Source organism: Paroedura picta, chromosome 15 (genome assembly GCF_049243985.1).
Source record: "Paroedura picta isolate Pp20150507F chromosome 15, Ppicta_v3.0, whole genome shotgun sequence".
NCBI classification, from domain to species: Eukaryota; Metazoa; Chordata; class Lepidosauria; order Squamata; family Gekkonidae; genus Paroedura; species Paroedura picta.
In genome coordinates this window covers 10751913-10776602 of record NC_135383.1, presented here as the reverse complement: position 1 = coordinate 10776602, position 24690 = coordinate 10751913, and the positions used below count along the sequence as shown (strand labels likewise).

General features: G+C 50.3%; 1 protein-coding gene across 13 annotated transcripts in view; it reads left to right on the top strand.

The window, feature by feature from the left end:
- Nucleotides 1-5900: 5900 nt before the first annotated feature.
- Nucleotides 5901-24690, top strand: part of ELN (elastin) — a 66383-nt gene continuing 47593 nt past the window's right edge. For 3 of the 13 annotated variants that reach the window (XM_077311264.1, XM_077311262.1, XM_077311268.1), the window contains exon 1: nt 5906-6498. In XM_077311264.1, coding sequence (XP_077167379.1) covers nt 6399-6498 — 100 coding nt within the window. In that variant the 5' untranslated portion in view covers nt 5906-6398. Of the gene's footprint in view, nt 6499-24690 lie in introns of all 13 variants that reach the window. The other 10 variants (XM_077311261.1, XM_077311273.1, XM_077311263.1 and 7 more) reach the window with 6 other exon arrangements.

The following is a 24690-nucleotide window of genomic DNA, read 5'->3' as shown; positions in this document are numbered from 1 at the left end:
CTTTTCCGTGACTGCCACGCACATTTCGGGAGACAACGCTCAGTTCCTAATACGTTGGCTCACTTTGAGCTCAATGTATTTACGGTGTGAGCCGAGGCATTGTGAATTTTGAAGCAGGTGTGCAACTCAGGAAAGCTTTGTATCATTAGCGCCACCTGTAGGTGCAAAGAAGCTCCAAATGTGCTTTTCCTTGGCTATCTGTGTGCAGAATGCAGATCCTTCTTGCTGGTCCTGACCTGGAGCTCAGGACAACTGGATCTCATCAGATCTTGGAAGCTAAGCAGGCTCAGCCCTGGTTACTACTTGGATGTGAGACCACCGAGGAAGGCCCAGGTTGCTATGCAGGGGCAGGTAATAGCAACCCCCCTCTGACAGTCTCTTACCTTGAAAAACACTTTGTGGCCCCCATAAATTAGCAGTGGCACATTCCACCATATTACCAACTGGAGTTTTCAGGATTTCCTGAGTGGGAAGATTATGAACCACCTTCCCTGAGAGATGTCTCCCCCTCCTCATTATTAGGTAATCTTTGAAATGAAGGTTGCCAACTTACCACGGAATAATGCTCCTGTGTCATTAACAAAGGCAGGATGTGCGGCAAGGTCTTGTCCTCAGATCACAATAAGTGCAGTCACTTGCAGATTCAGGAGCTGCTGAAGACACCGGCTGAAAAAGCTGAAAAGCTGGCAACCTTCATGGCCAGTTTTCAGCTGCAGAGGTTATTCAAATTGCCCTCTGGGTCCTGCTGTACTTGGTATGGGGCAACTAAAACACGCCCCAGAATCTTCTACATTAGTGGAGGTGGTTTGTCTCTGCCTGCCTTTGCACAGAAACTCTGGACTTTCTTAGGGGGTCTCCCATACAGGCATTAACCAGGGATGACTCTGCTTAGCTTCCAGGATCTAACAAAATAGGGCTATGCTGAACCATCAAGGTCAGGGCACCGTATTTGGGGTATATGAAAACTGAACATTTAAAACATTCATTTAAAATACCCGTGCCTTTTTAAAAAAAATACATGCACAAAACACATATGCACGATGATTAAAGCTGTAGACATTTTCATGCTCAGAGGCAGTTATAGGAGCTAGTGCTGTGTAGAGGGTTAAGTATCTAGTTTAGAACTTGGGAGAACCGGGTTCGAATACTCACACTGTTGTGAGTGAACTGGGATACTTGCTCTTCTTGTCTAATGAGGTGGCAGTGAAGATAGAGAGGAGGGGAGGACAATCTGGGTAACCCGCTTTGGATTCAGGCTGGGGAGACAAGCACAATACAAATATGTTTCCAGTTGTTGAAGGCGGAAACAGCAGGGTCAGGCTCTGTCCCTTTCTTGGGGGTTTTCCAGGGGAATTTGGCTCAATGTTATGGAAAACCATAACAGACAGACCTTTGATTTGATCCAGAAAAGCTTTTTTTTTATTTTTTAAACGTTGCTGCAGAGTAATTGCACATGGGCAGAAACACTGAATGTGATACTGGTAACTTCTCTTGAAATAACATCCTGGGGCTATTATGCGCTTACCAGTTTTCATCGCAGACAGTTCACTGACCCTTCTACATCATTTTTAAAAAACACTCCTGATTATGCATGTGCTCTGATACTGCATTGTTTAATTAATTAATTAATTATTGGTGTAGTGGTTAGGAGTGCGGACTTCTAATCTGGCAAGCCAGATTTGATTCTGTGCTCCTCCATATGCAGCCAGCTGGGGGATCTTGGGCTCGCCACAGCACTGATAAAGCAGTTCTGACCGAGCAGTGATATCAGGGCTCTCTCAGCCTCACCCACCCCACAGGGTGTCTGTTGTGGGGAGAGGAAAGGGAAGGCGACTGTAAGCCACTTTGAGACTCCTTCGGGTAGAAAAAAGTGGCATATAAGAACCAACTCTTCTTCTTCTTCTATTATTATTGTTGTTGTTGTTGTTGTTGTTGTTATTATTATTGCCATCCCATAAGGTTCAGGGTGGTTTACATCAAACTCTGGCTGTGACAATTTCCCCCCTGATCTCTAGTTGGTACTATTCTGTATGCCATTTAAAGCCATTACTGTGGGTCCTCTCCTCTGCTGCCAACAGGAACCTTTCCCTGCCCTCCTCTAAGTGACAACCTTTCAAATCCTTAAAGACAGCAATCATGTCCCCTCTCCATCACCTCTTCTCCAGGCTGAACCTCTGTTATTAATTTAGGATATTTCTTGGCTCACAGGGCATCTGTATATGGACAGACAGCCTTGGATTGGACTTAGAGTTGGGGAAGGTGCTCAGCCTCTCCAGAAATGTTTAAAGATTAATATTTAAAGCCAAGTCTGGTTTCTAGTTTGTAACTTAACATTTGAAAATACACACAGAGAGAACTAGAGGGCTTTGAGAGGGAACACGATTGCTCTGTCCTAAGATGACGGCTCAGAAGAAACATTGATGGATATAATATCCTCTTTGAATCTCTCAAAACTTTTCCCCTAATGGATTTTCTGTGGCTTGTGGCAGAGAGTTCCATACCTATGCATCATGTTCAGAGGTATTTTTTTTAAAAAAATCTGTCCCAAATGTAACAAATCTGTTTCTTTGGCCGACTACAAGTTCTGGCATCGTGGAGAGAGAAACATTTCCTTCTTTCCACAATGTCCATGGATGGCAGGGAAGGCCCATTGCCACTTCCTGTCTCTTCTATGCGCTTCGGCTACTTGGCCCAGAAAAATAGGTGGATTTGGGAGGAAAACTGAAGTCACCTGTTTCAGCTGTCTGGGCATGAAGAAATTTGATGCTGGAGCCAGTGCCTTTGGAAAGATTTGTTCTGCCTGGTGTAAAGCTGGCATTAGATAGCAAAAGTATTTTTTTTCTAGCCCTGGAAATAATTTTTTTCCCCCTTTAGGTTGCAGGGATGTGGCCGGCTCATTGGTGGAGCCCCAGTCGGAGGTCAGAATGACTTTGGAAATTCAAGAAAAAGAGAGGAAGAACTAATTCAGAAGTCTCACCAAGGTTCTGGGATGTATTGTCACCCCCTGTGCACAGGCCTGAGTCATATGCACAGCTGTGCGACATCCTGAATGTTGCATGTATTCATTTCTTGTTTTGACTTCTTCAAAGTTTTTTCCTCCTACCCCCTCAAGGAAAGGATGAGGGACCACTTGTGGTATTTTGCAGTTCTACATGATCACAGATGAATCCAAGGGTATACAGAATTAATCATCGGGTCTCGCTTCTAGAAATTCTTGGGTTTCTTTTGAAATGTCAGTTTTTAGCCCTAGAGGCTGGAGGGAATATCCTTGAAATGTGAGCGCATCGCCTTGTAATAGCTCTGGAAGCCAAAGATGATTGTCAGCATCAGAGACTAGGGCTCCATGCCCCTCCTCATTCATTCATTCATTCATTCATTCATTCATTCATTCATTCATTCATTCATTGGATTTGAGACTCCTTTGGGTAGAGAAAAGCGACATATAAGAACCAACTCTTCTTCTTCTTCAGTAATATCAGGGCTCTCTCAGCCTCACCCACCTCACAGGGTGTCTGTTGTGGGGAGAGGAAAGCGAAGGCGATTGTAAGCCACTTTTGAGACTCCTTTGGGTAGAGAAAAGCAGCATATAAGAACAAACTCTTCTTCGTCGTTGTCTGTTAGGACTGGCTGCAGTTAACAAAACCTGTTTATTGTGCATCCAAGGCTTATTACAAATTCTGCTGGGGAAAGCTGTGCCATGTTTGTTCGCTGCCTTAACGGAAGTCTGCCATTCCAACTCCTGCCTTTCTTTCTTCAGTGAAAATCGATGCAGTCAGATATGATCAGGCATCTAATAAGCAATGTACTAGGAGAAGGATTGCAGAACTCCAAGCAAGCATAGAACACCGGCCGTGCTACGGAATGCAGATGCGTTGCAGAAATATGGTTATCACACTGGTTTAGTGTGGCTGCACCAAACGATGCACGAACAAACCAAAAAAAGGGAGAAAGATGCCAGGTGACAGCTTTATTATTATGCAGGGCTCCTACTTGTTTTGCCGTAAAAGCTTCGTCCGGGGGAAACAGAGTCCACTTTGCCCTGGACCTTTCTTCAGCAATTAAGGTTCAGTACAAAACAAACTCTCTGATCCCCGGACGAAGCTTTTACGGCAAAATGTGGAGGGGCCTTGTATAATAATAAAGCTGTCAGGTTACACGGGTGGAAAATATAATATGTACACCAAACAGATAAGGGCATCCTCCAAGGAGGAGGGGAGCTGTGGCTTTACGCCGGTCGCGTGCTCTGCGTGCCAGAAGGCTCTGGTTTAAATCCCTGGCAAGTCCAAAGGAATGGATGATCCGTTACCCACCGGTTTGCTTCGTGGTCTATGCATCAGCTGACGTCAGCAGAGTCAGATGCAAGACGTCCTGCTTGCTGGTATCTGAACAGGTCAAACGTATCCATGTGGGCTAATACAACTGAGTAGGGATGCATGGTCTCATAGGGCTCTCTTGTAGGTTTGTCCCCAACCCCAGGACTGCCCAGGAGGGACTGCAATATGCAGAGGGAAAGGGCTTAAACACACCTCCCCGGTGACACTTTCTTAAGGTGACCAGATTGTCCCACTTTTGGAGGGACATCTGGGAGTACCTGGCCAATTGTACTTATGTTGAAATTAAAATATATATATTACAATACTATTTTTGTATTTTATGCGCTCTACGAAACTTTTTGTTGCTCCATATAGACCCAATTTTTAATCAAGAACCCACCCGGTCAATGGTGTCCCACTTTACCAATGTGACAATCTGGTCACCTTATTTCAGCACTTGAAATGGCCTAGGGGGGGGGATCACCTCTTGTGTACCAGGAATCACCAATAGGTTAGTACACGGAGAATGGAGAACACAAGGCCCTGCGGGAAGCATGAGACAACAATAGGCGGTCCTTCAGATGTTTGGTTGGACAGGGGCCTTAGACGTCATGAGGTCACTGCCCTCAACCAAGGGAGAGCTCTGTCTTGCAGGCCCTGCGGAAGTGTGCCAGCTCCGACAGGGCCCACATCTCCTCTGGGAGCTCATTCTGCCAACTTAATGGGACGGGTCACTTCAAGCCCCGAGCAAAAACGTCACACCAATCCAGTGAGAGGTGTTGACTTGTCATTAAATGAAGATGGCAAGCTCAGCTCTCAGTCATGGCTCCATCAAGGTTCTAGGCCTCTGTGGTCCCAGGTGTTGGAAAAGATGTTTTGGGGGAGAGTCTGCTTTAGGTGCATTTGTTGGCTTTGTTGAGGGTGCTGGATTGAACGCTCCTGGAGCGAACAAGCAAAATCACCGACGTATTCCAAACTGTAGACTACAATTGCCATGAGCCCCTGCCAACATGATTAGGGTGGGGGCTCGTCGTTATTACAGTCCAAGGGGATCTGGGGAGCCACACTTTGACCACCCCAGAGAAAAGACCTGCTTTGGCAGGTGGATTGCATGGCACCAGACCCCTCTCCTCCCCCTAGCTCCACCCTCTTCAGAATCCTCCACCCACCTGCCCAAATCCCCAGGTACGTCCATTCCGGCAGTTGGCCACCCTCTCTCCACTCCTCGACCCCACCCTGCTCCCCGGGCCCTCCCCTCGGGCGGCCCACGCGGACCCCCGAGCTCAGTTCGCCGCCCCCGTCGGATCCTGCCCTCCTTCCCCACGTGCTGCCGCAGCCAGCGCCCCGAGGGCGCGTTCAATCCCCGTCGTGCGCGGAAGCTCCCCAGGTGCCGGCCGTCTGGAGCGCCGGGGCCGGCAGCCAGGCCTGGCCCGTCGGGGACGCGGCGGGCTCGGCGCCACGGAGCTCAGCTGCTTCGGCGGCCGTGTGAAGCGAGCTTATCTGCCGACTCTTCATGTTTCATTTCCGCCCCTTTCCCGGGCTGCGCGCCGGGCCGAGGGGGAGCCTCCCACCAGACGGCCGCCCTGCTCGGATCACCCGGCCCGGCCCGTCCAGGCCGGCGGGGCCCCTCGGGGAGCCTCACCCCTCCCCTCCCTCCCCTCCTCTCCTCGCCGCCCCCTCGGCCGGGCCACCTGCTCGCTGCCTGGCCGTCCCCTCGCCTTTGGCCGGGCGGGGGACCCCGTCGGGGGTGGGGGCGGGGAGCCGTCTGCTGCGCTCTCTCTCTCTCGCTCTCTCGCTCTTGGCAGCGGCTCGGCCCTTTGGCAGGAGGCGCGGCGGCGTCGGGGAAGCGCGCAAGAGGGAGCGAGCGAGCGAGCGGGCCGGTCGTCGGGAAGCCAGCCCCGGCGCGTTGCCCTTTGGCGGTGACGTCGCGTCCTGAGCCGCCACCCCCCCTCCTCCCCTCCCTCCCCCTCTCCCTCCCTCCAGCCCCCGTCCCTTCCCCTTCCCTCCTTGGACGCCGCGGTCCGGGAGCCAGCGCCGGGATAAAACCGCGCCGGCGGGCCGGGGACGGGGGCATTGCGGCGAGACATGGCCGGGCTGCGGACTCCTGCCTCCCTCCTCCTCGTCCTCCTCCTCCGCGGAGTCGTCTTCCTCCTACTCGCCGGCCTCCCGCCTTCGCGGCAAGGAGGTAAGACGGGGACGGAACGCGACGGAACGCAACGGAACGGGAGGGGGGTCCGGCCAGGTCGGGTCAGGTCAGGTCAGGGCTGGCGTTTTCTGGGGAGAGCCCGTCCGGGGTCTGCAGCGGACCTGGGTTGACCTGCCGCTGCCGGGATGGGCGGGGACCCTGGACGCAGAGAGCTTTCTTTTTTTGGGTGGTGCTGGGGGGGAAAGGTCCAAAGTGCTGGGAGCACCCCCAGCTGATGCTCTGGGTTCAGGGGGGCACGTGCCCCCCTTTCCAGATCTGCTCTGTGAAACCAAGTCCTGCAAGGAAGGAGACCTCCTGGAAAGCCAGCAAAACTCAGATGCCTTTTCCAGTTGGAGGGGAGGAGATGGGGTTTAAAGGGAGCGTGGCCATTGCTCTCCATCTAGTGCCTGGATGCCCTCCAAGTGGGGCAAACCGGGGCCGCTCTGGGTCCTGGGTGCAAAGGGTGCCTAAGAAGGGGGGGTCCTGCCTGCTTGGGTCTGTGCCTTTCCCGGGGAGCAAAGTCAGCTCTGCTTGGCGTCCCTCGGTTGAAACTCTTTTGCTGCTCCCCCCCCCTGCCCCCCGCACTTGCTCCTCAGTCCAAAACATCGGCGTCCCCTGGGGTGCGATGTGTTTGCGTGCCACTTGTGTGTTCTTGGAACAAAGCGCTTCCCTCGTTTTTATGACCAATCTGGAGACGTTTCCCCAAATAACACTGTGGTTTTTCTCTGTTGATGTCCCCCCCACGACGTTTGATGCTCCAGCATTTGCGTCCAGAGACTGCCTTGTTAGTGGGCTAGCTGTGACCTGTCCGATCCTTCTGTAACACAGAACCGAAGCCCTTAGGCAGTTAAGAAAACTCCCCCTGGACCGGACCAAAAGTCCTCCCAGCCAAAAGCCAAATCAATTACATGGCCCTTAGGAAGTCACACATAAGCAAGATGTGTCGGCTACATCTGCTGTCCATCCTCAGCATCTTAAAGTCAAAGGTACAGTGCCACAGAAGGTGGAGGCTCCGTTTAGTTATGATACTTGTATCCACCAGTAGACCTGCCCTCCATGCTTCTGTCGAATGTAGAAAGACAGACGCAGGTATGCAAAACTCCAGTACGGTCACCACCCTTATTTTTTATGATGCTTCTCTTAATCGCTGACCGGGAATGAAAATCTGATGGATTTCACTGAGTCTTGTTTCTGTGGAATGGACTCGGAATTCTTCACCGGGACGTGCGGAACGCTGGTCTCCTGCATGTTCTTAGAGTTTGGAAATTTGAAGCAGGACTTCTCCCTCCTCTGAACTTTTTAAGGTGAACAATTATGCTGCAGCTGATAGTTGAAAGTACAGAGAAAACTGAGCGGGCCTGAGCATGCACAGAGCGACTTCCGCTTGATGCTGGACTATAATCTTGCCCGTCCTGCAAGGAACTCAAGGGGTCATTAAAAGGTGTTTCCCTTCTTCCGTTCAGTTCTCCCCAGTGAGAAAGCACCAATGCGTTCACTGCACAGTGGGGATTGGAATCTGGGTCTTATTTTAGAAGGTAACACTAGAGTTGGTTTGGAGACACTGATGCTATCCTGGAAGCCCCTTGGGAAGAATAGGAGCTGCGTGAGGGCTACTTTGTTCATGTTCAGCGCAGTGGTCTCTCTAAGCTGTGCATGAGAGCAGAAGCTCATGAACACAGGAAGTTCCACTCAGCAGCAATCTGGAGCTAGGCAGGGTCTTGCACTGCCCATTACCCTTTTTAAGATTGCAGCAGTTCTGTTCTGCTTGGACTGTGATCTGCTCTGCTCAGGGGGGGATTAGAGAGCACATTGGTCCAGGAGCACCTTGGAGCATAACTTCTCAAGAGTCTGAGCTCCCACTGCCAGAGATGGCAGTTTTGTATCCATGGAGGCTTCCGCCAGCAAGTTGTGCCTTTGAGCGGCGTTCGTTGGTGCACTGCATTGCACTCCTTGGCACGAATTGCCTTGTGGCAGGGAGCTTTGTTGCCGGAGGGTATGCTTTGCGGTCGGAAGTACCGGGCTCCTGCAGGGAAAGAGTTTCTGGTGTTGGGAAAGGCCATTCTGCACCTGAGACTAGTCAGATCAGATGCGACACCACTAGACAAATCCAGAATCTGACTGCGTAGGTTTCCTAGGATGATATTTACCGATTTAAGGGAGCTCATCGGTTTATCACCTGCGTGTAAAGGGTGGCAGGTGCAGGTATTGGCAGCAAGGAAAGGGTCTCAGGAGGCAGGCTCTGGAAACTCTGCTGGAGACTCCGCAGAACTGCCCCAGTCCAAGTAGATGGGACTTAACTAGACAGATCATGGCCTGGTTCAATTTCAGCTTGAGATGTTCAAGCAGGAGTGAAACATCTCTTCCTTGTGGGGCATGGTAGTCAAGTGTAGCTGATCGCTCTGCAATGTCCTCTTTCTTTATCAGCCTCTGTGCGTATAATATTTTTTTTCCTGTGGATACCAGGGAGAGAGGAAATGTGCGACATTCATGGAAGGTCACTCTTTTGCCAGGAGCTGCAGCAAAACAAATACTTGGTTTTTAGAAAATATATAAAATATATTATCGGGCACAAGATGGGAATTCTAGCTCTTGGTTATCTTGGAGGGGGGGGGGGAATCACAGCAAAGGAAAGCCAGTTTCTGAACAGAGTTTTTCTAGTCGCCTGTGAAGAGTCAAGAATCGCCTCCAGGCGACTAGGCAGTGGAGGGCTGTAATGGGCAAACTTTTGGCTCTTTGTCACTTTCCAGGGGACACATGCCTCAGACAACTAACACAATCTAACATGTTTTGTTAACTAATACAACCTTCTGGCTACAAATTGGCAGGATCAAGTAGTCAATTTTGTCCTGATTGTGCCCCATTCAAGCTATTTATGTGTATGTGTGTTTTGAGGAGGACGGTTGCTTGTTTCTTCCCCCGGCCCTCAAACCTACATAAAGAAAACTAGCATGTCAGGGGCAAAGATGTGCAGGGAGCCTGGAAGTTCGTATTCACAATAAGCAACAGGCAGGCCTGAGCTGGGGATATTTCTCATGTGTGTTTTCAAAGAAGCTTGCTTTGAAATCCTGGCAGCTTAATATTCCTTCTGCCCTTACTCCAAAGTAGCACCCTCTCCGTTCCATTGGACTTGCTGCCCACGGAGTGTGCTGAGGATTGCAGCCTTGGTGGCTTTAGAAAAACAGGATGTAAAATCCTAGCTTTGGCTGGGTTTCTCTGCTTGAAAGTTGGTCAACAATTCATGGGATTCAGGTTGTTGTTTTTTTTTGGTTGTTGTCTTTTAAAAACTGATCCTTAGGGCCAAGCTAGATGTTTGGTAGCAAGCCAGGTCTGAGAAGCCAGCATTATTATTAACACTACAAATGTTAATATGATCGAAGCATCTCAGATTACAGTGTTGTCTTAATACTCTGAATTTTGGGGGCAAGCCCCGCCTGCAGGCCTAAGGAGCCAATGAACAGCAGCTGAGAGCCAGGGGGCGGGTGCTGTTTAAAAGGGCTCTTAACCCTTTTCTGCTTACTGCTTTCCCCTTTGACCCCTGTGCTCCCGAGCTACTTTGCCTTCTTGCTGGTGTCTCCAAAGTACCTTTTGAGAAACGCAATGGATGGGGGAAGAGTTAAATAGCCCACTCTCTGATCCCCCCATCCCAATGCCCTCTTCACAGCTGTCTCTGGACCCTCTGCTGGATATTTGGACCTCCAGTTTGAATTTTCGGACCCCCGGCTGGAAAATTATGAAATCCGATGTTTCGGATCCAACTCTTTGCTCGGTTTTCAGGTCTATAAGCAAACCTTCTCCCCTTGCTGTTACTGGCATAGATCCAGCTATGGATGCTGCAGAGAAGGACTTTCTTGCCCCAGTTCTGTTCTTGGGGAAGGGGGGATCTCGGGAACAGCATTGCATGGGGAGTGGGGCCCTGCAGGAAACGGACAGAAATTGCCATCCTCCTCTTCTACAAATGGAAGTGCCATTCTCTTGGAGAAATTCGGGTGGATGCATGGAAGGGTGGGTTCAGGCTGCTGTCGTTTTGAGACTCATGCAACTGGAAAGGCAAGGAGGGCAGAGATAACCCCAGCCGCAGAGGCAGGGTTCTAACCTGAATGGAAGCTAAGCAGAATCAGCTCTGGCGAATACTTGGATGAGGGACCACCGAGGAAATCCAGAGATGGTGAACCATCTCTTGCCTCTAAACCAGGGGTAGTCAAACTGCGGCCCTCCAGATGTCCATGGACTACAATTCCCAGGAGCCCCTGCCAGCATTCGCTGGCAGGGGCTCCTGGGAATTGTAGTCCATGGACATCTGGAGGGCCGCAGTTTGACTACCCCTGCTCTAAACCCTCCGGCACCCTTTCTCAACTTTTTAACCACTGAAAACCCCCTGAAAGATGCTTCAGGCTTTGAGAAATACCAGAAGTGGTGGGATCTTGCAGAAGATGGTTGGGAAGCGGAGCTGTGGACACGCCCACCCGGGGCCCCTCCCATTCTCTCCCCCTTGGCCCATCATTGGCCATTTGGGGAGGGGGAGTGGGCCAACATGGCCATATATGGTCATATCTCCCGATAAACGTTGAACGGATTTTCAAAATTAAATCCCACCCATTTGGGAAACCCTTCCGTGGCCCTCAAGAAGCCCCAAGGTTTCACGAAACCCTGGTTGATCACTGTCAGTCACCTGTGACTTTAACCACACTTTCTGTCACCAAGGCAGGCAGAGGGGAGCTTGGTCTGCGTTGGAAAAATCCGAAGGCTGCTTACAGAGTGGGGTTCAGGAGATTAGGGGAAAGGCCCCCCAAGTGCTGCCCTTTTCTCTCCTGAAGGTCAGAACGAGAGTCTTCTTGGTTCTTGGGACCTTCCAGCTTCACGGGTCCACTGAGGCCACCTTTCCAGAGCGTCCTCGCTCAGCTGGGCCCGGAAGAAGAGCCCGCGGTGTTATTTTACAGACACACGAAAGGGACAGCTGGCTCGGAAGATCTGAGAAAGGCTATCTCCGTCACCATCAGGAAAGAAGCACTAACTCAGACGGCGAATGCTCTGCGGCAAGCGTTACATGTCCAGGAACAAAACAAAAAAAAAAAGTTAACTTTAAACAGTGTCTTGCAGCTGCCAAGGTTTCTGGCCTATTTTTCTAGGAAATGGGGATTAGCTTCGGGTGGGGGTGGGGCTGGATTGGGTGGCTCCACGAAGGAGGAGGTGGAGTTGCAAGCGGGCCCAGCTGAATATCGAAAAAGGGAGGCTGCATTCCCATCGAGGCAAAACCACCAAGGAGTTTGCGATGTGGGGAAGATCAGCCCTCTGTGAGCCTCAGAATGCATCGTCAGAGCTTTCCGATCTCTGTTGAATGCCCAGAATTTGGTTGCGGAGTATTAGCTGGGTGTGTTTTTATTAGAAAGCCAAAGAGCTTTATTTCCAGGTAGGGAACGGAAGGGAAAAAATGACGATAGGGCTTATTAGGGTTCGGAATCGAATAGCCGGTTGCGTAACACCTTAATGTAAATCTGCGGTGTAGCCCCATTTGGACTGTTGAGAACCCTCCTGGCTGCCCTGTCTCCAAAGAGGACAGTGTAAGTGCCTGCTGAAAAAGGTGTAAAAGAAAGCAACCCAAATGCTTAAGGGGTTGGCTGTCCTTTCCTGCGAGCAAAGGCTGCGGAATTGGAGGCTTCTGGGTTTAGATAAAAGGTGGTTGACGGGAGGGCAGGAAAGGGGTTTTTTAATTATGTCTTGTGGGGAGAAGGTGGAGACAGGGAGCTTTCTCTGCATTTCACGTAGCGCTAGAATTCGCTCACCCTAGCAAACCGGTGGGCGGAAGATTCAGGAAAGGCGAAGTCTCCTGCGATGTCTCGTGACACCCATTGGCTCAAAGAGCTGTGACAAATTCGCAGAGGGTTGGTCCAACAGGGGACATTAGCTCTGAACGCTAAATCAGGGGTAGTCAACCTGTGGTCCTCCAGATCTCCATGGACTACAATTCCCATGAGCCCCTGCCAGCAAATGCTGGCAGGGGCTCATGGGAATTGTAGTCCATGGACATCTGGAGGACCACAGGTTGACTATCCCTGTGCTAAATGGCCATTCTGTGGCCAGAGACCTGAGAACAGGGGCCTTCACCATGGGTTGTGGTTTTTCTGGAGGCATCTGGCTGGTTGCTTTTGAGAATGGGGTGTGGGGTGGATGGGTGACTCAGAATAGAGGGGCAGAATGGAAGGAGAAGATTCCTCCTCAGCCTTTCTCGCTGTTTTTCAGTTTATGGTTTTTATAAACCCAGCGGCAAGGCACTCGCTGGCCTCTTTGCGATCCAGCTGCTTCTAAAGGAACGGTTCCTCCGAGATGTGAATGGCAGCTAAGTGAGAATTATGTTCTTGCCTTCCCTGTTATCGGGTGCGCTGTGTTCTGTACCATGTTCCCGTGAAGCCTCTCTTGTTCAGCGGAGTCCTGCAAGATAAGATTCGAATCCCTGCCACGGGTTTACTCTTGTTCTGGAACCAAAAAGAGAGCTTGGGGGGGGGGAGGGGTCAGCATTTGAGAAGTCTAGAGTCTGGGCTCCCAGATTCCATAAAGATATTATGTTCCATTCCTCGTGGCGCATTAGCTCGGTTTGTTGTTGTAAGCTGTGGGGACTTGGCAGACCTTTCCGTAAGCCGTTAAGTCATTTTCCTGAGCTGCCCTTCCCCTGTGGGTATCAGAAGTCAGGCACAATAATGAGCCAGTCGATGCAACGTAATTTATGCTCCTTTTTGGTTGTTGTTTGACTTTCCTTGGCTGGAAACTATTGCGGAAAAGGGGACAGCAGGGCCATTTTTTTCCGAATGAGCAGGAGTGTGCTCCTTCTTCTTGTTCTAACCCTGTTTCATCGTCGGCCAATAGGTTTAGCAGGTTCTTGTAGCACTCCAAAAGCCTGCCTGACCTGTTTAACCAAAGACATTTCGGTGCCAAAAAGTGTGCAGGGAGCAGTGTCTTTGTCATTCCACCCGAGCCCAGTTTAAGGAGTCGTGAAGGGCCAGAGCTGGTTTTAGGATTTGTGGGGCTAGAGCAGGGCTAGTGCTGTCACTTGTGCTGCACAGACAGGATGTTAAGGGGAGCACCCCTGGCAGTCATGGGCCAAGTGGGCCATGCTGTCTGCGGTTCAGGTGTGTGTGTGTGTGGAGAGGGGGGTTGCAGCTGTGTGAGGTCACGATTTACGGCTCTACCAATGGCCACACTCATCCAAAGTGGGGAAAGTGCCTTACAGCAGGGGTAGTCAACCTGCGTTCCTCCAGATGTCCATGGACTACAGTTCCCGTAAGCCCCTGCCATCACTCGCTGGTCTCCTTGCAATCCAGCTGCTTCTGAGCCCCTGCCAGCAAACGCTGACAGGGGCTCATGGGAATTGTAGTCCATGGACATCTGGAGGACCACAGGTTGACTACCCCTGCCTTACAGGGCCCCATGGACCATGAGGCCTGCAGCACGTGCAACATCTGCTACTAGGATAAGCCGCTATTGATTGTACCTGCCACTCCTTTGAACATGATTCTCTCCAATCCTGGTCGCCGAATTTGGCAGTGCCAAACGGAGACAGGCAGTCCCCTGCCCCCAAATCCTAAGGCCAGCGAAATATTGGCAGCCTGGTATGTCTCGCCCTCTAAGGCGATTAGCGTTGCCGCTCCAAGTGCCAGTGTGTGCGAGGAGGTGGGAGGCACAAGGTTCACGTGGGAAGGGAACAGGCCAGGTGGCACTTGGTGGAACTTTCAACTTCTGACCCCACTGATCTTATAGCTTTGGACTCAAGAACGTGGCTGCATGGAAGATGCCCTTTTCTCTTCTGGCCGTATTTGCCGACTCGATGGGAACAGAGATCTGTTGCCAGGCTTGCGTCGGGCAGCAGGGGGAGAAGGCGGCACGGGGCTCCGATCAAGGCAGAGTCCCTCAACCGGCGTCGAGGGCCAGCCCTGGCACAGAAGCTGCGATAACGTCGGGCTAGTGTTGTCGGGCCCACGGTTCTTCCATGCTCAAACCCTTGCGCTCGATTGCTTTGTTTTTATGCATCTCATCATGCATAATGGGCTCCAGTCAGACAGATTGTCAAAACGAAACAATGGAGACGACCAGTCTTGTGAAATTCTCTTACAATGCCGATAGCTGGCGTGATGAAGCCAGGTCACTTCTGGCCGCTTACATTGCTGCTCTGGGTGCAAATTTTGCATAGGCCCCGCTTCCTGAGCATTCAGAGGTGTGGGCGACCGTGTTCTCTCCTCTGAGATATTTTAGGTGGCGGAAAGGGCTCCCAAATCACAGCGGACACGTGGCGACCAGGACTTTCAAGGCACGAGACATTCAAGTCATCTCCCTTCCAAGTGCTAACCAGGGCTGACCCTGCTGGGCTCCCAAGAGCTGATGATCTTCACAGCAGCATGGCAACCGAAAATTTAACCGGTGAAACTTTCCCAACATCATGCTCTCTGATTCCGACCTGCACAGCTGCTCTGAGCAGTATGGGAGCAGCGCTGCCTACCAGGATGACAGGGCAGCTATGATTTCGGGCTCTCTGTTCTGCACGGAACGCCAAGATCCAGATTTGTCTCTCATCCATTCAAGTGCACAAGAACGATCCGGGCAGGGTCACGCGTGTAGGTTGACGATTTGCCCCAGGGTGCAAAAAAAAAAATCTGCTCTTGAACTAGGAACGCAATGAGCACTTTGTCCAGGAAATTTATGGCCCACAGACAGCAGAAGGCATGCAGAGACATTCTCCTGCTATTCCCTTTCCCACCCAGATTTTTCATGTTAAAGAAAGGGGAGGGGGGGAGGAGAAACCAAGAAAGGGAAACTTCAGGCTCTAATCTCACCCCGTCTTTTAGGATTTTATTTTTAAATGCAGGGGGTAAGGTACATAAACACTGCCCTAAGTTGTTCCCCGAGAGGCAGATCCCCGCAGAATCCACTGTTTTTCAAGGGGCTTCGGATGGCGCCAGATCCATAGCCTTGCCTGAGGGGAAGAGTCTCGGAGAGAGAGAGACCCCCAGTTGGGGGCTTGCAGCATCCCAATTTGAGGGATGGAAAGGGGGTGGGTGGGGGCTGGATTCTGGTGAACATCTATGACTTTGACAGTTCAGGCTTCAGGGCTGCGAAAAGCACAGGATTATTAAGCAACGCCCTTGCAAGCCCTTGCATTCTGCTTCCAATACCTCGGGGTAGACAGATCCCGCTTAATGTTCTTGACTGCATTGGAAGGGTTTTCTGAATGGGTAGGAATTAAATATATATAATGTTAAACATTTATTGGGTGATGTCATAGAATCATAGAGTTGGAAGGGACCTCCTGGGTCATCTAGTCCAACCCCCTACACTATGAAGGACACTCACATCCCAATCGCTCATCCACTGTCACCTGCCACCCCCTTGAGCCTTCAAAGAATCAGCCTCTCTGTCAGGTGGCTGTCCAGGCTCTGTTTAAAAATTTCCAAAGATGGAGAACCCACCATCTCCCAAGGAAACCTGTTCCACCGAGAAACCGCTTTGACTGTCCTATATGATCATATATGGTCATGTCGACCTGCCCTCCCCCTCCCAAAATGGCCAATGATCGTCCTGGAGGGGGTGGGGAGGGGAGGGGCCCCAGGTGGGCGTGTCCACAGCTAGGCTTCCCAACCATATTATGCACGATGGTGCCTCTTCTGGGATTTCTCAAAGCCTGAAGAATCTCTCAGGGGGTTCTCAATGGTAAAAAGTCGAGAAAGACTGGGTTAGGGCCTTAAAGGTTAAAAGGTGGCAAGGTGGTTGGTTCAGTTATTGGGGGTGAGCACTCTAAATAAACCACAGAAAATAGCTCCTTTGCTGATCTCTTAAGCTGTTTTACAGCACCAACACAGATGCAATCTGAAAATAATATTGAATGTGTGCGTAACACTGCTGAAGATTCAACACACCTACACACACCATTATTTGCAATAATCTTCACAACAACCCTGTAAAGTAGGCCAGTCAGTGGAACACAAATCTGGTTTTGAACTCTGGGGAAACTGGTTTGCTCATGTGAGAGGAATCCGGACTCTGCCGGGTTGTGTGTGTGTGAAATGTTGCCAAAAGACTGAGGTGGCCCCGGGGACTGCCAGTCTGCAAGGAGGTCCCTGGAAGCTGCAGCTGCCATCCATGCCAGGAGGAGGTCAATGACCTTTTGTTGGCCCCAATATTGGCTCCGAAGACTTTAAAATGTTTGTCCCAAACAATTTTTCCCCGAGCCAAAATATTTGGCATTTGAGTTCATCGCAACACAGAATTGTTTTTCAAGGATCTAATGCTGCCATTTATAGTTTGTAAATAAAAAACCCAATATGCAGGAATGGAAGACATTCTGTGTTCCTCACCATCCTGCTTTGGGACTTTTTGTTTTGTTAAGCCCACTGTGTCTTAATGCCTGCCACAATGTCTTGAGGAGGGTAAATCCTCTAGCCTTGCCCTGTTTTTATCCTACTAGATCAGCTTTTCACACCAAGGGTGTGATGCGGTATAAGGCAGCTTCGTGTGTTCCTGCATTGTAGACGTTTTCTGCCCAGATGCTGCTGAAATTCTTAAACCGCAGCCGTGTGAGCTACTGTGTTTGGCCTAGGTACAGATCTGAGAGCCCTGAGTTCAAATCCCGGCTCTGCCATGAAATTCACAAGAGTGCTCTTGGGTCATTCTGCCCTGCCTCTCAGGGTTGTGGTGCGGCTAGAATGGGCTGGCAAGAAGATGCAGAGAGCTTTGCGAGTCTTCAAGGAAGGGTGGGATAAAAATGGTTAGATAGAAAGAACTGGGATAGTACCAACCTGGATTGCCAGACTACAGAAAACAGATTGGGGGCTGCCAGTGTGACATGGTGACAAGAGTGAAGAAACCTAGAGCCAATCAGCCATGAATCCCACTCCGTGGGTCAGTGCCTATGTTTTGCCCCAGCCCACCTCACAAGGCTGTTGTGAACAGAAAATGCCGGCGGGTAGAATCACATGCTCATGAGCTCATCTATTGGATTTCACACTTGGTGTATTTTTATTCACGAGAGTTATTATTTCAGGCGACTTTAAATGTCTCCTGCTGTTTGTTTTTCTCTTTTGGCCTGTCACAGGGTTTTAATTAGCAACTGTTTGTTAAAATTTGGAAAGGTCATTAAAATTATTTTCTGGAAGCCACTTCTAAATTTCTGGAGAGGGAGTGACCGTTGAACCAGTTCAAGGCTGGGCTGGTTGCCCTCCCCGTCTCTGAAAGAGGGCTGGAGCAAACTTGGCGTGCCCAGTGCTTCAGTGGCAGAGTGGGTGTTTTGCCTATTCCAGGTTCAGCCCTGGCTTCACCAATAAAGGGTGCCAAATAAAAGCTTGTTGAGGTCCCAGAGACCTTTTCCCAAATGAGAGTGGATTGGGTTTATGGCTGAAACAAATTGTATAGATGTTTAAAAGCTAGAGAATGTTGTGATGTCAACATTTAGAACTGCACATAGGTCTTAAAACAAACTGTAATCTCATGGGTAGCCTAGTTCACATGTGTGGCCCCCAAATGCTAGCATGAATGTGTGCGCATTCCATGATAACGCATGCATGCTGCACTAGCACCACCTGACTGCGGCTGTTCACCTGAGGCACACCCCAGGTGCCTTTCCTGCTGCACAGTCTCTGTACAGGGCTCCACTCTTTGTCCTGAAAAAGTGCAAATTTACGGACTTAACCAGACGAGATGCAAGATTTATTTGTTTAGTGGCTTTAAGGATAGCTCACCTTTCGTGCTGAGATGCAAGGCACGTTGCACAGTGTAAAAACAATGCAACCAAAAGTTTTGATACCTCTAATAAACCATGCAGTGAGCCTCTTGTGCTGTAGGGTGGTAAAGCAGCCGACATGCTGTCTGAAGCTCTGACCATGAGGCTGGGAGTTCAGCTCAAGGTTGATTCGGCCTTCCATCCTTCCGAGGTCGGTAAAATGAGTACCCAGCTTGCTGGGGGGTAAAACGGTAATGACTGGGGAAGGGAATGGCAAACCACTCTGTATTGAGTCTGCCAAGAAAACGCTAGAAAGCGTCACCCCAAGGGTCAGACATGACTCAGTGCTTGCACAGGGGATACCTTTACCTTAATAAACTATGCAGGAGGACCAGGGTTACAAAATCAGAAGCGAAGAAAGTAAGAATCAGCCCTGGTAGCTTTTTGAGTTTGATTTTGGTCAGGGCTGCAGGATTGGTACAGAGCTGTGTTGTCATCATGTTTTTTACCCTTTGCCTTGTGAGATTTCTTGAATACCAGTTCCCTGTCCTTCATCTGTGCCTTTTTGGCTCTGGTGATGAGAACATTTGGATCTGCCTCAGGTGATCTGCTTAAATGAGTCTGTGCACCAGAAAACTTTCTGTTGCATTTTGGCCCCGAGGGGGGGGGAACAAGCATGGGATGTGTAGTTTCTTAGGAGGAGGTGCTCGTGTCTCCTGCCCTGGCAAGCACCAATGAAAGGATGCTTGAAGCTAGGGCCAGGGTTTAGATGTGGGGTGCGGAAAGAAGCACAGACATCGAAATGCTGGAGTCAGCCCGTGACCTGAGACACCATCCATCTCCACTCGGACTGCCTCCTAGCTAAGCCCAGCCCCCTTCCCAGTAGCTGCCGCTGCTGTTATTTACGTGGCATGGTTATTAAGCAGCGCTGGCGCTGAGGAGTTTCCGCACACTGTGAACTTGGAATTTAAACTGGCCACGTGCAACAGACGTGGTGCCTGTGGGTCTGGGTCTAGCGAAATAGGTCCTGAGGGAATAATTATTTGGGGGACAGCAGTGTCTCTTGGCCTTCTGGCCTTGGCCACAAATGTAAGAAGCAAGCTGCGGTCTCTGCAGCATGACATGGCCTGATGAGCAAGCACGGGGCATCGTCCAGCTCCCACGCTTCCTTAACCCACTTATTCCTCTCACGTACGGTGAGATAATTCTGGGGCATTTGCTTTTTGCAGCAGTCCGATGTGTATCCCCGCACCTGAGCCAGAAACTCTGGTTCACCTTTTCCCTCATAAACCAGAGAGAGACAGAGCATGTGTGTACGGTGGACTTAAGTCATAGCCAACTGATGGTGACCTCTCAGGCAGCCTTTTTCAACCTTCTGTCCATGGAGGAGCCCCTGAAATAATTTTTCAGCCTCCCAGGAGCCCTGGAAGTGACGTTAGCTGGCCACGCCCCCTGCCACGCCCCCCGGAAGTTACATGACACTGGAAGTGACATCAGCACCTGTGTTAACAGGCAGGCTTGAAGAGTGGGGGGGGGGAGAGGGGACGTGGTTTAAGGCGGGAACAAGCATGCAGGATCCGCCCCCTCCCAGGCACAGAAGCCAGGAACTTAGACTGGGAGGGGAGGAGCAATAGAGGTAACCAATTCACTAGCTTGTGGCTGAGTCCATTAAGGCAGGAGGGGCAATGCTACTACGGACCCCTGCTATAGGGTTTTCAAGGCGAGCAATTAAGTAAAAGTGGTTTTCCATGGCTTTCTTCCAGAAAGTGTTCCTGGCATGTACTTGTAAGAAGACACTGCAGCATCTTCCCTGACTGTTGTTCTCCTTTCTCAGAAAAATTCTTTGGGGAGAGGAGCAACTCCTGTGGGGCTGGTTGGCAACTCTCTGTATCCCCTCCCCCTCCCCCCTCTTTTCAGAAAGCAACTTTTGGAGTCGGAAGCCAATCGTACACATCCGCTAATAATTGCAACATGTTGTCAAATTCTTTCCAGAAGTTCCCTGACCGGGGAGGAGGGAAAGCGAATGAAACGGACATTTGCACCCATTTGAAATTCGCTGAATTTTTCCCGCCGAAGGTTAGAACCGGGGGCTGGACTGTCACCTCGGCATCTTCCTCTTTTCGGTTGTTGGCGTTTCCCTGGTTCTGGCAGACGTCTAGCGTGCAGTACTGGAAGCGAACGGGGTCAGGTTCCAAATGCCATTTTGCATGCCATCCATCCAGAACTATCACGCCCTCCCCATTTCCCTGAGCGATGAGATGTTCCACGGGCAGCCCTGCTAGGTTTTGGCTTCCTCTGAATGCGAGCACTCATGAGTCTCTGGGTGTGTCTCATTTTGGGGTTATTCGGCACAGAATTGGAGCCCGGGTGGAAGGGAAGGAGCGTTTCCACAAGGCGATAGATTGGCTACCCCACATTAGTGAGGCTCTGGCCCATTTGGCTCATGCCGTGGTAGCATCCAAACAGGACAGCTGCATGCACACACATACACACAGAATCCCCCTCACTGGCAGTCTTCAAGCAAAGGCTGGATACACACTTTTCTTGGATGCTTTAGGATGCTTGGGGCTGATCCTGCGTTGAGCAGGGGGTTGGACTAGATGGCCTGTATGGCCCCTTCCAACTCTATGATTCTGTGATTCTATGAATGTAGTTCTATGGCAAAAGTTGCCAACCTCCAGGTGGGGCCTGGAGACCTGTTACAGCTGTTTTCCAGACTATAGAGACCAGTTCCGCCAGAGAAAAGGGCTGCTCTGGAGAGTGGACTCTATGATCTTATGCCACCTTGAGGCCCCTCCGCTTCCCCACCCCTGCCCCCCTCCTAAATTGCCAGGTATTTCCCCACCCAACCTCATACGTCTTTGCTCAGGATTTGAGGCAGGGACTGATTGGTGTTTTGACAAAGGGGCATAGTTTGTGTTTGCAGTTCTTGTCTTGGCTGCGTTGCTTGTTGTCTGCAGTTCTTGTTTTGCTGCACTGTAATCCTGCTTTCTGTAATCAATTTTTCCATTCGTTTTCTCACTCTGTCCTGTTTGCCTTGTTTTCCGACATTTCAATCCAGTGTCACTAGAGAGTAAACGGCTAAATGGATCGGCTTGTGGCTCGGAAAGCTCAAGTGGATGACGGAATCCCTCCTGCTGGGTGGCGAGCTGCCTTGGGGGGGGGGATTTGGGCATTTGGGGAAGGCCTCTTGCTAGTGTGCATGTGTAGAGGGCCAGAGCATTGTGCCTCTTCCAACTTGTTGCACAGAAATGAAGGGGCAGGATCACTTGGTTGCAGGGGTTCTTTTCAGCAGAGGCACGTTCAGAGACGCCTGTCCCCCTCAAAAGCTCTCTCTCACTTTCAATCTCTGCCCTTAGCTTGAGCTCCCCCCACCCTGGTTCCACCCTTCAGGGCTCTGTTCATGCCCTCCTCCCCCCCCCACCCTAACCCGACTCTTGTTACATGCTTGCTGCTCAGTTATCCCAACTGGAAAGGGTTATTTATTCATTCATTCAATCAGTTTCTATGTCCTCCTTCCCCCAGGGCTCAAGGTGGCTTACAACACATTAGCATGTCCAAGTAAAACATCTTATTAAAGCCAATGTATATTAAAACCCAGTTATTTTCAATGCCAGGGGGTCCTACCCTTTCGGCTGGAGAAATAAAATGCTATGCTGATGTAAACTTTATGGCATCTAGATGTTATTCCTCTCTGTGTGTAGCTATTGCAGGTGTTCTGTAGGCCTCATCCAGTTATATGGGCCTCAACCACAGGTCTGGCGGAACACCTCTGTCTTGCAGGCCATGCGGAGCTGTTTAAAGTCCCACTGGGCCCCATCTCATTCGGAAGACTGTTCCATCAGGCTGGTGTCAGGGCAGAGAAGTTCCTGGCTTTGTTTGAGACCAGCTTCACTTTTGGGGCCGGGGATCTTAAGGAGATTTTGCGTGTTGAAGTGTCGATTCCTCTGAGGATTAAAGAATTCTTGTTTTGTGTTTTTAAACTCCTGAAGTTTAGGCTGAAAGAAAGAGAAAAAAAAAGGATGCAATTAATATTAATCCGCTCTTGAGGGTGAAAGTGTGAATCATGCAACCAGTCCAATGAAAATGAATGCAGTGTTGATCTAGAGTTAATGTGAAATTCATGTGCCGACGAACCGACTGAAATTGTACCGGTTATACAAGAGAGAAAAAACATCTTCAGCGAATTAGTTCTAACTCCTCATTACACAAAATTAGTTGTTATTAATATTTGTAACGCTAATTGTGACAGTTTAATAACTCGGGAAGTGCGGGGAAGGAAATATACAGCAAATATGTTGCTGCTAAACCACTTCAAACAACTAAACATCGATCTTCGTGTATAAACAAGCCGTCGTACTCGGAAAGAGACAAATATTAAACAAGCTAGAACCGAGCATGTGGTCTCACCCCAGCACGAATATAGGATGTTGCAGGATATAGCAGAATAACAAAAAATAACTGAGGCGGGCTTATGAAGGGCAATCCAAGGACAGTGTATTTTGAATGGGTCAGTTCTGTCACAGGTGGAATGGTCTAACACTGGCAGGGGCTCATGGGAATTGTAGTCCATTGGCATCTGGAGAGCCACAGTTTGGCCACCCCTAATCTGGAATAACTCATTCCACACATGTAGGATAATGCACTTCCAATGTGCATTTGCAGCTGGGCTTTCCTGTACAGAACAGGAAAATCTACTTATAAAGTGCATTGTGCATTAACCAGTGTGTGCAGAATGGGCCCTGATCTCATCGGTCCTTGGAAACTAAACAGGGTTGGTACTTGAACAGAGATCATCTCTCTTTACTCTGATTTTCTTAAGCACTTGCCTGGAAAACCCTATGGACTAGCCCTAAGTTGCCTGCAGCTTGACAGCCCTTTACACACAAGTTCTGTGTCTCTGGGCATTCTGAATGCCATTTGATGTGCTGGGGGCCACTCAAACCCCTGATGCCCATGTGCCAGGCATGGCAGTGCTGGTGGGATCTCCTCTGCCTATCAGTTTTGTGGTTTGGCAAGACACCACAGCTGTACTTCCTGGGGTTTTTGTTTTGCAAAAGTGACCACTGACCCAAGCAATATTGTCAAATATTCACAATACCCAGCCTCCTGCTGGCAGCGACTTGGAGGGCCAAGGGGAACTGGGCCTCACCAGATCTGAGAAGCCAAGAACCCCAGATTCAAGTTGGATCGGAGACCTACAATTGGAGTTGAGGGCCGGCTCATGACATGAAGCAGGCAATCACAAGCGACCTCTAATTGTCTCTTGCCTTGGAGACCTGATGGGGTCACTTTAAGTTGCCTGCAATTTGACACACACACACAGAGAGAGAGAGAGAGAGAGAGAGAGAGAGAGAGAGAGAGAGAGAGAGAGAGAGAGAGGATTCTGGCATTGTTGGTAAACTTTCTTGCATCTTCCCAATTGGAGAGTCCAGGCATTCCCCTCCATCCTGCTTGTTGGGCAGCCAAAATGACCCTTCCTCTATCTTGGTCAGGGGAGGCCAAGCACAGCTCCCTTGGCACTCCGGCTGGGAATCCGCTGTGCCCAGAGGGGGTGGAGTGGAAGTGCCCCCTTGCAAGTCTGTCTGCCCCGGCCAACCGCTCTCACGAGCAGCAGGCGCCTCCGGCTCCCCAAGGAGGCTGAAAAAGGCAGCCCGCAAGACCAGCGTCCTGCCAAATGGTCTGCTCCTCCTTGACCCATTCCGAAGCCTCAAGCGGCAGGAGCTGAGGGGGGAGTCAGTCTGAGGACAACAGAGTGGGTGGGTAAAGAACAGGGGAGGGGGATACAGAAGGATAAGTTCTGTGCAGCAGACAGAATTGCTTCAGTAGGTTGGATTGCACCAGCTGCCCTGTCCTGGTAATAGATCCCTGGACAGTGAAGAGTTGCATGATCATCTCTGCCTGCCTGCCTTATTCTGAGTCACATCCCTGGCACCAGCCTCCAGGAACTCGAGCAGAGAAGGGTCTTTCCTAACATCAGAGAATCTTGATCTGGAGATGCCCGGCTTCATACTTGTCCTTCCTGAGCTGCAGTTCTGTCCAGGGGTTCTTTTCGCCCTCCTTGTTGCCTGTCTTGAGCTGCAGTTCTGTTGAGAGTTCTTGTCACCCTCCTTGTTGCATGTTGCTTTTCCTGAGCTGAGTGGTAAAAAGCAGGGTATAACATGCCAAGTCTTCTCTTCTTCTTCTTCTGACCTACCTCACAGGGTTGTTGTGGGGATAAAATGAAGGCAAGGAGAATGACGCCAGCCGCTTTGGGTCCCCTGTGGGGAGAAAGGTGGGATTTAAATGTAAAATTCAACAAATTATGGCAGTTCGAGTAGTTGTAGTAGCAATTGAAGTCTCAAGCCAGGGGACAGGAGTTGCACATTCTTGCTTTTCCCTCAAAGCCCAGACCTGGCATTGGATCAGTAACAGAATAATTAATGCAAGTTTGGCTCTGAGCATGTGCAGAGTGAGGAGCCTCTTGTGGAGCAGAGTGGTAAGGCAGCAGACAT